Raw genomic sequence first — 15,370 nt, forward strand, 5'->3', positions numbered from 1 at the left:
CCAGTTTTCTTCAGGATCAAAGCATATGTAAAAAAATGTTTGGGCCACATGAAGTATAGTACAAAATTGACTGTGTTAAACCCATTGGCCTTTAGTTTCATTAAAGGAAAAAAAAAAACATTTATCAGAACAAAATTAGCCATTTATAACCGGTTACCAGCATTTAAAAATAACGTTTTCACTCCGGAACAGTTGAAAAACAGTTTGATTATAAATATTGCAGGAGCGTAACATGAAGTTTACACCATCCAACAGTTTAATAAGCCTTTTACATCTAAACTACTTATGTCAGACAGAATCTTCAGGAGTGACTTCTGACAAATACTCCCTACAACACCTGTCCAATAAACTTTTGGATTATGCATAACAACAGGAACATTGACTACAGCAGAGGATTTTGGCATCCAACAGTGAACAAATGGCGCTTGATGGCTATAGCAGTGGTGCATTAAAGTACTAAATGTAAAGAATTAAAGAGAGAAAACTTCATGAGAAAACCTGTTATGTAGAACTCTGCAAATATATCTTCCTATTTTAATTTTTATTTAATTTTAATCATTGTAAAATTCAGATAAACATGTTTTTTTTTATATTAAATAAACAAACAAAAACATTTCCTCAGGGAGACTATTTTTAAATAGTTTGGCTGAAAAATCGTGATTTTTACAGAATAGTTTTTGTTTTTTTCATCCCTAGCGGCCATTACATCTTCTAGTGCTTTTTTGTGACCGCAACAGCTCAACTGTGAGTGTTGCCACCTCCTGGACCCTTTTTCAGTTAGTGCAAATTATTCCAGGCGCATACGCATTCTCATGTCATGATCTTCTCATTCAGAGTGATGTTGGCTGAACAGTTCTGTGCTGTGGCTGCAAGATCATTCCAGACCTAAGAACAAGTCCTCATTGAGTGACCATTAGATGCTTATCAGTGTAGCATCCCCTACCATTCTTCCTCCATAAAATGTTGGAGAATGAAACCATTGTCTAGGCAAAGTTTTTAGCTCTCACCCTTAACAGTTTTCAGTTTCACCACCTCATGCAGCCGTTTCTCTGGTGCCAAGGACTGTAGTTTTCAAGAGGTGTCACATGAACTCCTGTGTTCTCATTCCTGAAAGGTGTTATTTTTCCCTCCCTCTGTCACCTCCATCTCTCCCACTGTCTTTATTTAAAAAAAAAAAAAAAAAAAAATAATATATATATATACACAATACTGTGAAAAAGTCTTAGGCACAAAAGATGTTTTACCAAAGCATCTGTCTTAAGATGGTTATTTATGTCTTAAGCTTTAGTGTCAATAGGAAATATAAACTCAGCAAAAAAAAAGAAACGTCCTCTAACCTTCAACTGCTTTTATATATTCAGCAATCTTAACGTGTGTTAGGGCTGGGCGATATGGCCAAAATTGTTATCACTATCTTTTTCATATTGTTCGATATCAATATTTATCACAATATACATTTACACATTGCACTTTCTTTTTTTTATTTCAAAGTTGATGGAAGAAAAGAAGAAAAAATAAATTCTAAACAGTCAAAATAGTCTCTACAAAACTGCACAGGGGGTCAAGAGACGGTCAAAGCCTACAGGATCTTTTACAAAAATATTTAAATATTTTATAGTTTGTCAATTGAAAATGAAAGTTAAAAGATCGTCTGTTTGTTCTGAAGCATAGTGAAAGCAGTCCAGTATTTGTTGGAATATTTTTACATTAAAATGAAATTTTTTTTATATTTCTTTAGATTCAGATACCCAAGTATGGGGCATAGAAGCCCTTGTGACTGTGGAATGATGCTGAATGTGGGTTCAGGGGTGACCCGAGAGAAAATTTAGAAAAGTTTTTAAAAAAATGTAAAAAACATTTGTATATTTTCATTAAAGTGAGAGACTAGTCTACCAACTAGTATTTTAGTCTTTCCTTATCCATTCCAGACATCTAATTAATTTTCACAAAATTAGAACAGAAATCGATTTGTTTATTATTAAAGGATTGTAACATGCTGATTAATAAAGATACATTTAGAAGGGGAAAATGTTGTGGTCTAAAAGATGCTTTGAAACCACGTTAACTCATGCGGCGCATCATGTCTACACACATGCAGGGAAAAGAGGCAACGCGTGCGGAGTGGGACAGGGCAGAAATGATGCATGTTTGGTGCTAGAGAACAATATTCAAGATTACAGCGCAGAAAGATCAGTCCTGTTGTCCACATCACTGTTGTTCTGTCGCGCTCTTCACTAGAGACGATGAGAGGGCGCAACCATTGTCATGAAGTCTTGCGGTGCGGATGGAATCAATCTGATGTCCGACGTAACCTAATTGTTAGCAAGGCAGCTAGCATTAGAAAGTTTATCCAGTCTGACCCTACGTTACCACTGGCACATTGTGAGCGAAGCTGAGAGCGTTTTCAATCATGCTCACAAGGTGGATCGTAGGATTGGCAGCGGTGCTCTCCTAGCGTTGTGAGCGCCATTGGCGGATTTCGTCCGCCCCAGTGGAAATGCAGCCTGAGAAAGCCGAACTGCTTGTGTTTTTAGCGACACGTAGTAAAATTCCTCAAAAGCTTATCGTGGATTTCCTTTATCGTGATAAATATCTATATCGTTTTATCGCCCAGCCCTAACAAGTGTAAATATTTGCATGAACATAAAAAGATTCAACAACTAAGACATAAACTGAACAAATTTCACAGACATGTGACTAACAGAACTGGAACAATGTGTCCCTGAACAAAGGGGGGTCAATAGTATCAGTCAGTATCTGATGTGGCCACCAGCTGCATTAATCACTGCAGTGCAACTCCTCCTAATTGACTGCACCAGATTTGCCAGTTCTTGCTGTGAGATGTTACCCCACTTTTCCACCAAGGCCCTTGCAAGTTCCCAGACATTTTTGTGGGTAATGGCCCTAGCCCTCACCTTCCGATCCAACAGGTCCCAGACGTGCTCAATGGAATTTAGATCCGGGCTTTTCGCTGAACACTAACATTCCTGTCTTGCAGGAAATCATACACAGAACAAGCAGTATGGCTGGTGGCATTGTCATGCTGGAGGGTCAGAAGGGTACCACATGAGGGAGGAGGATGTCTTCCCAGTAACACACAGCATTGAGATTACCTGCAATAACAACAAGCTCAGTCTGATGATGCTGTGACACACCGCCCCAGACCATGATGGACCCTCCACCTCCAAATCGATCCAGCTCCATAGTACAGGCCTCAGTGTAATGCTCATTCCTTTGTCGATAAACGCAAATCCGACCATCACACCTGGTGAGATAAAACCGTGACTCGGTGAAGAACACTTTATGCCAGTCCTGTCTGGTCCAGTGAAGGTGGGTTTGTGCCCATAGGGGACGTTGTTGCCGGTGATGCCTGATAAGGACCTGCCTTACAACAGGTCCACAAGCCCTCAGTCCAGCCTCTCTCAGCCTATTGCGGACAAACTGAGCACTGATGGAGGGATTGTGCATTCCTGGTGTAACTCAGGCAGTTGTTGTTGCCATCCTGTACCTGTCCCACAGGTGTGATATTCAGATGTGCCGATCCTATGCAGGTGTTGTTACACGTGGTCTGCCACTGCGAGGACAATCAGCGCCGTCTTAGCCGTCTCACAGTACGGACATTGCAATTTATTGCCCTGGCCACATCTGCAGTCCTCATGCCTCAATGCCGCTTGCGTAAGGCACGTTCACGCAGATGAGCAGGGACCCTGGTCATCTTTCTTTTGGTGTTTTTAGAGTCAGTAGAAAGGTCTCTTTATTGTCCTAAGTTTTTATCTGTGACCTTAACTGTCTACCATCTGCAATAGGGTTGCAGCGGTATACCAGTTTCATGGTATATCATGGTATGAAAATTGACAGTTATCATGCCATGTACATTTGCTTATCTACAGTATTGAGAAAAAAATGCAACCGGACGGAGAATCTCACATGCGCATCTCCTTTCCTCCTTGTCTGCCTGTCAGACTCGTCAACTTAAGTCACACACATGCAGCAGAGAAAATGTCAGAGTAGTGAAGCGAGGGGATCTGACATAAGTGAGTTCGTGTGTGAATTAAAGCAGAGTTTCTCAACTGGTCTGGGGTAGCAGGGAAAGAACAATGCAATGGTTCTCCCATTGAAAATATTTTGGCAGCCGCCCAAGTGATAGCCTATTTAGGACTGCTGAGGCAGATTTAATGATAATCTTGCAAACAGCTAAAGGCTTCTCATCTGAACTTTCGCACTAGTGTAACAAACTCGTGATCATGATCTGCTCTTCTCTCTGATGCACACGGCAACAAACGGGCTTCCCTCGATATTGCGGAGCGCAGACCTCAGAACTGATGTGACCAATTTCAATTCTAGTGAGGCATTTCTAGTTTAAAGCATTACAGAGATTGTCAAATCAAACCTCTCAAACAGTAGCAGCCCTGACATGCCAAACAGCACTGTGGAGGAAAAGAGCAACACTGTGCTAGTCGCCAAAAATAAATAAATAAATAAATAGTAATTACACACAATCACCTTTACAAATTTGTTTCACGATTTTACATGAGTAAAAGCTATATTTTGACAAAATGTTATAGTTTCATATGAAATAATATAAGGGTGGAATCAATTAGACCTACATTTATATCAACAGTGGCAGTTGTAGTTAAAGTTTCAAGATGTGTTTCAGCAAATATTTATTTTTTCATAAGTACTATAATTTGTTATTATTATTACTATTAATTATTTAAGACTAGCTACACTGACCTAACCATAGTAATGAGGAGCCTTTCCTTCTGTGTAATATGTATGTTCTGTTTGAATTATGTTTGAAATTAGGAAACAAATGGGATAATAATGGGCTCATATAAGTATATGCTCTTCAATTTTTTAAAGGGGGTAGGAGACAACTTCCTGTAGATTTTGTTGTTGACGTCACTCACTTGATGCATGTCCTTATACTTGAAAACTATGCAACATAAAAGGAAATGCGACCCAGCATACATTAAATACAGGTTACGTTTTTACTATGGTGGGTCGTCACTTGATTTCCAATGTAAAATCTGTCCTCAAGCAAAACCAGTTGAAAACCACTGAGTTAAAGGTGTATGTAGTATATGTTGTTAATAATCATAGGACATTACTTTAAAGCTCACACAGTTGATGTTATTTTTCATTTAGTAGTTAATTTAACATGCTATGCTAACATGTAAACTAACATGCTTTAGTCATATAACATCCTATTTTATCATGTTTATAATTCAGTTTATTATTATAATTCTGTTTGCTTTCTTATTTATTCTATTTATTTAATTTATTTTCAAAAGGGAGACTTTTTTTTTTTTTTTACACATACAAAAAAATGGTTTCAAGTTTCAATTATAATAAAGTGTTTGCTCAAAATAAATAAATAAATCAAATAACCCTTCTGTTTTCACTGATAATAGTAATTGTGTAATGCCATATACACGATACCATGAAACAATGATATTTTCTGAGACTGTTATTAAACCGTGAAAATCTAATAATGTTGCAACCCTACTGGTTACCAGCATTTAAGAAACAATGTTTTCACTCCGGAACAAATGAAAATCACTTTGTTCCCGTTTTTGATCTGCTAAAAATAGTGTTAGTTTTCGTTTTCTTTCCTTGAAACATTTTTAGTCCTTGTGCAGAACTCACGCAGAGCTAAATTAATGTAAGAATCTAATGTCAAATCAATATACGTTAATCGCGATAAAGAAAAATTTTAAACGTGTTAAATGTTTTAAATTAATTGCATGTGCTAACGTTTATTTTCACAGCTCTTTTAATTACTAAATAATAATAAATTGTTTGATTGCTTTTTAAATGCTAAATGTTGCTGAAGTTAATACAAGCCCCTTACACGGGGTATGTAAACTTATTTGCAAAGTTGAGTTCAGAGGCTAGAAGAATAGAGGATTTCCCCATGAGATGCAGTGTATGCCCTGCTCTCGATGAATGCCGTTTCATTCTCTTTCCTTGTACGTACACTAACTGGCAGTGAGGAAGAAAAGAATAGATTTATTAATTGTTGTAAATTCTGAGGACTGCATTTGTATTCCCTCCAAACCACTACCTTTGTTCTCTTTCATATCCCTCTCTTTCTACCGAAACAATTAACCCACACGTCATATGACCAACACAGTGATTGCTTCACATGATAGCTCAGAACATTTCCCCTCTGTCTGCATTCCTTATTCCCACCTTCATTTTCTATTTATGTTCAGCGACAGTCTCTTAAACAAGCCTGGACTGGATGGGAATGATTTGAAAATAACAGATACACTTGAGGGCTGGTTTATTCATACCATCTGAATGTGTCAATGAACACAATCACTCTGGCTTCATGTTGGGATGAACCATCAAGTAACAAACTGAAAGTTTGTTCAATTGCAAATCAGTGAAATTGACTTAGTTGTAAAGCGATAGATCAATATATCACCCAAGCAGATATATCGGCTTTGTGATACACTTTTAGTGCAGTCAGACTCACGTTTATCATCTAAGGAATGAGCATTACACCGAGGGTTGTACTATGGTCTGGGGTTGTACTATGGAGCGGTATTGATTTGGAGGTGGAGGGTCCGTCATGGTCTGGGGCGGTGTGTGCATCATTGGACTGAGCTTGTTGTCATTGCAGGTAATCTCAATGCTGTGTGTTACAGAGAAGACATCCTCCCCCCTCATGTGGTAACCATCCTGCTGGCTCATTGCTTAATTGCTTAATTTAGCTTATTTTGGCTTGTTTTTCCAGACAAAGTTGCTTATATCTATTGTAAAACCTGGCAACACTTCAATTGGTATTTCACCTACCCCTTAACACGAGTGTTAATAACTGTTCTTTTGTTTTGTTCTAACAGGCAACCATTTGGAAAAGACGCTACAGAACTTCTGAACCATAACGAAAAATTATAGTTTTTGCTCAGAACGAACCGAAATGAAAAACATTTTGGTTTTATTCCCTGTGCGGAACACATGTAAATGGTGATTTACTCACATTTTTTTCTCTGTCAGTCGTCTGGGAGCTGTTTGTAAGAATAGTGTTGTCTATGAGAACGCTTCATAGGATCTCAGACTATCTCAGGATGCAAATAACATGCAATAACATTGGGACTACAGCTGAATTATTGTGCGTCTCAATTCAGTACAACCCCAGAAATAGTTCTTGGACAAGTTTACTCTTTAGCCTTCATTTGTAGGTTGCAAAATTATCATTATGATAATAATAATAGCCTATGGTAATATATGTTATATTCTAAAGTAAAAAAATTTGTTTAATTTATTTGTTGAATAAAAATGGACATAATGCAGCTTTATACATAGGTTTCTTTGCACTAACTAGTGACCTAGCTCAGAAAATGTTCTGTCTGGTCCATTGGTAGTTTTAAACTGGTAGTTTTGCACATGATCCCTACCTTCTACCTGCAAATTATACATTACAGAGTGAAAACAATTCTCATTTCAGACACAACTGTTTTTCAAACATTTATGAAGTTTTACAGTAGATCAAAACATCAAATCGCAATACATATCGAATCAGCTAGGAAATATTGTTGTTATATCGAATTGGGAGGTCTGTGCCAATTCCCAGCCCTAATGGCCACTATACAACAGAAGACATAGGTGAAAACAGCAACTGTAGATGTGCACATCAAGAGCATGTGTGTGATGAGGTCAGGAGATACCTGCATTTGTATAACTCGAGTCCAAAGGAATAAAATATACAACAATATTGGTCTTAATTCCTGAAGAAAAATAGTACAGTATCTCATAGCAATTGTAGCATGCATGGGCCAACTGCCTGTGTATACAAGCATAGTAAATGGAGTTGAGTATACTTGGAACGGCTGGCATTCTACACTACGACAAGCATTCACATAAAAACAGAAGTATACTTTGGGGTTAAGACAGGGTTGAACAATTTTTTACATAAAAACACAACGCTCGCGGCACGAGATGCAGGGAATAAAAAAATAATAATTTAAAAACAAGAAATAACATCAATGCCCAAAATGTACATCTGCATGTACATAGACTGGCAAACACACATTTCTGGAGTTGGAAAGAATTGTCTTGAAATTTACTGCAGAACACAGTGGATTTGTTAAGAAAATAATGCTTTGATGGTTGCTAATACAGTGTTATAAAGAGGATAAATTTAGAGACTGAATAATCTGAGAAGATTTTAGCATGTTGACCGTTGAACAGTTACCATTTCTGTTTGCATGCTAAAGCACCGCACAGTGTCGTGCTAAAACCATCTCTCTGAAGTTGCATTTCTAAATTAATCCCCTTTAAAGCTCCAGCACTTGAAAATATTAAAGCTAAAAAAATAAATAAAAAAAAACATCAACATGGACTCACACTAGTCAACCTCACTAATCAAACTCTCTGAATTCATTTGCCTTCTATTGTAAATCTGTTTTTTTTTGTTGTATTCTCAGCAGTGTGCTTAAAACAACCCCCTCGCTCTACTGCTCTCCGCTTAAAAGTGCACGCGTGGGCTCCTCATGAAGCAAAGTAATCCAGCGCCACAAAAATGAAAAACAAGCAATAAATATATATGATGAGTGCCATACACTGCGTCTCTCCTCTCCATGAGCTTCATTACAAAACTGCCCCCTTCTTCACTGCTACTCATAGGATAATCATGCCTTGCCTGGCCCGCTATTTTTGGCCCATTGTGCTTTCCACGCACCCCAACAATGGAAAGCCTCTATGGATTTAGTGGAGGAGAAGAAAAGGAAAAAAAGGCTTAAGACAATGGTAAAGTTAATTTTAACCTCTGATACTGAAACAGGATGGTGGAGGAATTCTGCAAGTAATGTGCCAACTAATTACTGGTTTGATTTAGCGGTCACTATTGTCCAAAGCAACATCCAGTGGACATACTACAGGGACACAAGGGGTCACATCCCCAGGGTTTGAATCTACAACCTTTCAGTTATCAGCCCAGAAATGGTTTACTTGCAACGAAGTGACAATTTGAACCAAACAAAAGAATTTGCCACAAATTGTTGCCAGATGATTGCAGCTCTGTTTTGAACCTGCAGCAAACCTTTGCCAACAAGGGACAATTGTCCACTATACTGACAAACATTTCAATGGCAAACCTAACAATGATGGTAACAATGGTTACAATGCAAAGCTCATTTACATGTGTGTAACACAGTTCAATGGAAAGGAGGAGGTGAGAACCAGCTTGATGATATAAATAATATTTTAATAATAATCTTAACCAAAAGACAAATACACACAGGTGTCGGGCAGCTGCCCGTAACTCTCTCTCTGTTGCACTGCCTTCTTCGGTGGTCTCAGACCCCGCCACGTTTCAGTGGCTGGCAGGGATCTCCTCCGCCCCTGACCGCTCCAGGCGGTTGGTTAAGAGACCCTCCTCCTGGCCGTTCCTCTGCTCTCAGGCGGCCGGGCTCCTCCGTCCCCCGGCGGATGGCCGCAGCTGCTCTGTTGGGGTGGATGGTAGTGGTAAGTACTCTACTACGGCGCATACCTTTTCCTTCCGGGGTTTCGGCACCAGTGTAACACAGTTCAATGGAAAGGAGGAGGTGAGAACCGGCTTGATAATATAAATAATATACTTAACCAAAAGACAAATACACACACAGGTGTCAGGCAGTTGCCTGAACTCTCTCTCTGTCACACTGACATCTCCGTTCGCCTTTATCCCTCTCGGCCTTCATCAGCTTAATTAGGGGCCGGGTGTGCGGAATCACGACACAGCCACGCCCTCCGCCCAGCCACAATGTGAAAATAATGAGTGTCAAATCTGCGGCATTACAACAAAACATCCTAAAGAGGTAGTAACACGAGGAGTGTCGCAATACAAATTTTCAAAATTGCTCAGAAAATTATAGTCCAGAATAGAGCTGAAAGTGAGAGATATTGAGACAATAGTGAGAAGAATCATTTAAGATGTTGTAAGTAGGGGTGGGAATCACAAGGTAATGGGTGATACAATGTAATATCGATATTTAGGTCACAAAATTATATTATTGCAATTCTTTATTTTGTATTGCTATACAAAGCAGCAAAATTCAATTTCACACAATTTTTACTTTGGAAAAATTATGTGTTAAATATCAGTTTCTTCTGATTTCTGTTTAGTCTTCCAAATTTAGTAATTTATTTGAACAAATAAAGTATAAACTATATTAGGAAGAAGGAAATAACAATGCACACAGTAGTCTAGCAACCACGTATGGCATGTATGCAATAGCTATAATTTTCTCACAAAAGATCTAATCAAACCAATTGTACATACAGTACACAGTGAAAATTAGTTCTAGCGCATGTGAAGCGCCTTTACTTAAGTTTTTTTAAGCGCTAGTGTGAATCTCCTGACCGCTTCCAGATTACTCTGAGTTGCATGCCTTTCTTTTACTGTAGTAACACGATGGCACGTTACAACAAAACGAACAGTCAAAAACTTGGTTGTTTAGAGCTCCTTCACTTGCAAGCAGGTAATTCCTGCACCCTCGCCATTTAAGAAACGAATCGGTCAAGCAGGAAAATGTATCGGCCTCTACAATATATAGTCTACCACTAATGCTAAGCCAGGTAGAATGACTGCAAATCTGTTGCACTTCTAATCAATTTAAATCTTAGAGAGTAAATTTTAACTTTAGCATTTCCAAATTTAGCACTGTGAATCATTCACGCACGCACGCACGCACCATCCTGCTCTACCACCTGAGCCACAGCCACCCCAAGAGAGCAGAGCAATTACCATTCCGTCAAGTTACTTGTCACTGTTTGCTGCTCATAAAAAAAGTAGTGAACATCACTCAATATAATTTATAGAGCCTGACTGATATGGGATTTTTGAGACCGATGCCGATTTTAGAGGGGGAAATTCACTGATTACCGATATGGTGGCCGATATAGTTAATTTTTGAGCTGGAATGAAAACAGAACATTTCAATGTGGATTTTGCCCCGATATGCCTATGCAAATGTACACAGAAGGCTGCTTTCTTAAACAAATATTTTTATCAAAAAATATTTGACATTATTATTATACATTGTCAACAAATTCTAGAAATGAACATTGAAAAAAATAAAGAATTCAAATAAATAAATACCTAAATTAACATCAGTACTGTTAAGGATAATTTAATTGCTGACGATTAAAATAAAGAATAAATTAAAATAAAAGTAGCAGTACTGTTTAGTATTTTAAAACTGCCAGGCAATTATTGGCAGGTTGTAATACAAAAGATAAACAGCAGCAGCCTTGTTACACCGTATTCTGCTTTAAAGGTTCTGGGTAAACTTTCAATGGTGGAAAACCAGACTTTTAAATATTACATTTTATAAATGCAATGACTGGAATTGTTCAGTTGAAGAGGGTGCTAAACTGCGAATCCTGAACAAAACAGTTAGGTGAATACATGTTTACACATTCGTTTCCACTCAGCTGCAAAATATGAAAGTAGACATGTGGTTAGCTAGTTAGCTATAAGCTCGTTGTCATGGAGAGTAAAAGATGGACCAGCATTGCGTCTCACCAACTAGGTAACAACGTAGTATGAAATCAACACTAAACAGTTTCCAGTATACATTCCCCATCTAGTTAGCAACTTACTGAGAAGACACCACTAAACTCTGCACCGCTTAATTCCACCCAGTCTACAGCGCCACTGTCAGTTCAGAGTCAGCTCTGTACACAGTGGAGTCGGAGCGCACTCTGCAGAACAAACTACGCAATGACACCAACTCTAAAGCTTTTTATCTGCATTATATGCAATTTGTTTTTTTTTATATCTGCACATATTGATAAAAATATACACCGATACCGATATATCGGTGAAAGTCTAATATTGGCCGATATATCAGTCGGCACTAATCATTTACAATAGGCAAACCTAGCGATTAAATTTTAATGGAAAAATTAAAAGAAATTAGAGAAAATAGAGGGAAGCAAGCTTGCAGAGACCATGAGGAGGATATGACTTGAAGAATTTGAGTGACATCCAAATTTATGTGCTAATAAATTACATTTTGTCCTGAACACCCTCGATGACTTCTAAGGGGCGTATGTGGGATGGTTTCATTCCAATGAACACTGTCAAAACTAAGCTGCTTTGTCCATGTGAATACACCATTCATCAGCTCAAGTTGTGCATCACGTTTTTTACATTTAGCTGAAATTTCTGAAATCCATCAACTGGGCTTACCATCATCAAGTGTCATTGTGCTTTCAAACTATAAATAAGATCTTCAACCAAATTAACCAACAGTATGTTCAACCAGAGACAGGTTAAGCAAGATGAGAAGGGGATTTTTCAGTTGACTTTATGTATAGATAAATATGGACGTATTTGTTTAGGCTAAAAGGAATACATACTGCTTAAACTGTTAAAGAAAAAAAGAGACTTGGAGACTTAGTTAAGTAATTATAAATATTTTGTGCCAAAATTAGAAGAATAAATGTATGTACTTTCTCATGATCACAAGCCACTGGTAAAATAAACTCTTATTATTTCCATTATAACATATATAAATATCTGGTAATACATTCAGCATGAAATACTTGTCATTTAGTAAGCCATTCGAAACATTTTTCCATATGTTTTTCCTTTTGTTTGTACTAGGTATGCAACTTAAGGGCAATGCAAATATTTTCACGTTAACATTTGACTGAATCCTGGAGAAAACTTACACAAAACATAAACAAGCATCAGGGATTACTGGCATCAATCACCAAACATATAGAATCCTGTGCAATGAGCTGTCACAGTGTACCAGATCTCATCGATTTCCAGCTAAGGCAGATAGGAATTATCCTAAACACAAGACTTCGCCAGAGTTCCCTTTAGACGCTGCCTGGCCAGATGATATCAGCTTCTTTATAGTTAATGTCAACCAGTGCAGCTGAAAGGTACAGTATGGACATGTGTAAACTGGATGTGATCCCACAAACTATGTTGTTCCATGTCAGTTGACTGATCACCCCTTGACAGGTCTGAACCAACAATCTTTTCCAGCCCAAATCGTTAACAATTAAGCATCATGCAAAACGATGACCAAGTATACACTTTTAAGACCAAAACTACAGTCAGGGCTCAGCATTGATACAGATTTCCCAATCGGATTTGATTCTGATTCACAAGTTGTCAATTCAATTGCAATTTGAAACTTTTTTATTTGATTCTGATACGTTTGGGTCCATTTCAGTTATGAAGTCTATTTTACGAACATGTGAAAGATTTTTTTTAAATTAACAACTAGGCCCAAACTATGCTGTTCAATTACTATTTATTAAAAGCAGTGTTTAAATGCTTGCTCCTATCCGAGAGTAATATACAGCCACGTTAAGACTGCTCTATGCCAGCTCAAATTTTGGTTCTGTGTAAGGCAGAGCAGCCATAAACATTGTTTTTGTCATGATAAGAGCATATATTTCATAATTTATAGTTAGTGTGTCTCTGTGGCGCTACAAAAATGTCTCTTTTTGCTTTGAGCAACCCATCCAGCCTGACACAACATCATTGACTCTATTGATATTTCAGACTGTTCAGAGGGCTGAAAACAATAGCTCCATCCAAATATGCATATTTCCCTACTATATAGTATGCCAAAAACCGTATGCCAATGCAGATGTATACCGATACCCTCAGTATTCCAAAAAAACATCAAGCAAGAAATACCCAGATCTATGACATTCTGAAGTGTGGATCAACTGGACACTTTTCTATCCCATTATGCCTCAAGAGCTGAGGAGAAGTCATGTTCAAACATGATGCTCATGATTATTTTCTCGGTTGTTATTACGTCATATATTCGGGTCACGGGACAATGCCCAAGTTCCCAGATGAAGTTTGTCCATAATCTATCACACTAACCTACATCCCTAAAGAATGTACTTTTCTTACTGCCTGAGAATTGCATGCTTCATCAAATGTAGAAAATACTCTGACAGCACATGATTTTTGCAATTCCATTTGGTGGAACTAGTGGTGCAGAAATAACACACTGCAGCTTTAACAGAAGTAACATTTAACGCAACCAAATAGAAGTAAACTCTCTACTACAATAGAACTGTGCTCTGTCATTTATTGGTCATCATCATAGATTTATAGTAATAAAGGACTTAAATATTGATCTGTTTCACACTCATCATTACGCTTCTGAAGACATAAATCTAACCACTGGAGTCGTATGGATTACTTTTATGTTTCCTTTATGTGCTATTTGGAGCTTAGATGTTCTGGTCACCATTCACTTGCATTGTATGGACCTACGGAGCTGAAATATTCTTCTAAAAAAATATTAATTTGAGTTCTGCAGCAAAAAGAATGGCATACACATCTGAGATGTCATAAGGGTGAGGAAATGATGAAAGAATTTTCATCTTTGGGTGAACTATTCTTTTACTTACTAGTAACTATGGTAACATTATATAAGGGGCCACAGCACCCCAACCTCAAACAAGACCCGGAGTTTCAAAGCAAATGCATTAAAACCAAGGTATCAACTCACCTTTGCCATTCTGCCAAGCCGTGTACCAGGACAGACTGAGAAACGAGGTGAAGAAAACAATCGCCGTGGCAACAGTTCCATGTCTGAGCCTCATCTCATTTCAGCGCCTCGCCGTGCAGCTGCCTCTTGTCCTCCTGATCCAGCAGGGGTGCATGAGCGCTTCAGAGGTGCGGACGAGAGGTGACGGGGGCCCGGAACATCGACTGCCTGCGCCGCGCTCCTCCTCTCGGTCGCTGCTGGAGTCACGAGGCAGCCCAGCGGAACTGATGCATTTCAAGAGAAAGATGTGCAATCCTCATGCTTGCCTGTCCTGTTAGAGATCACGAACAGATATTCAAACAGCTCATGACTCGATATGAAAATATAGAATGTCTTGGTTTCAGTTTTCTTATTTATTTATTTTTGACCACACTGACCACAACATATTTAAACAGCTTTGATTTACAAATAAGGAACCAGCTTTTCTTGTTCTGGACAGCAGCTGATTTCTAAGCACACGAATCACCAAATATACATTCACAAATCCTGCCAAGTATAATTAATATATAGACACGTGGTGACTCTGTAAACTACACCATGGCATTCTTAAAAAACAGCTATTTTCATGCGGTGCTGTAAAATAAACAAGAGTTGACAACCTGTCGGAGGAACCCAGAACATGTCAGACACAACAGGCATGATCAACAGCCCCAAGTTCAACACTTCTTACCTTTCCGCCCTGTTATTCCGTTGCTAACCGGCCCGATCCTATAAGCACTATCCGGTAATAAAAACGAGCGGAAATAAGCTTTGAGTTTTTGTAGAATAACAAATTAATAGACGCACAGTTGACCGTTCAGCCAGAATTTTCAGCGGTGATGTGATCTCTCAATCAAGCTTTG

The 15,370-nt window shown here is 38.3% G+C and overlaps 1 protein-coding gene across 1 annotated transcript in view; it reads right to left on the reverse strand.

The window, feature by feature from the left end:
* LOC127658993 (alpha-1,3-mannosyl-glycoprotein 4-beta-N-acetylglucosaminyltransferase A-like) overlaps positions 1–15,370 on the reverse strand; it is a 71,979-nt gene extending 56,609 nt beyond the window's left edge. The window contains exons 1-2 of the mRNA XM_052148592.1: positions 15,199–15,370; positions 14,490–14,799 (exon numbers count right to left, since the gene is read on the reverse strand). Coding sequence (XP_052004552.1) covers positions 14,490–14,583 — 94 coding nt within the window. The 5' untranslated portion in view covers positions 14,584–14,799; positions 15,199–15,370. The remainder of the gene's footprint in view (positions 1–14,489; positions 14,800–15,198) is intronic.

Source organism: Xyrauchen texanus, chromosome 18, assembly GCF_025860055.1.
Source record: "Xyrauchen texanus isolate HMW12.3.18 chromosome 18, RBS_HiC_50CHRs, whole genome shotgun sequence".
Taxonomy (NCBI): Eukaryota; Metazoa; Chordata; class Actinopteri; order Cypriniformes; family Catostomidae; genus Xyrauchen; species Xyrauchen texanus.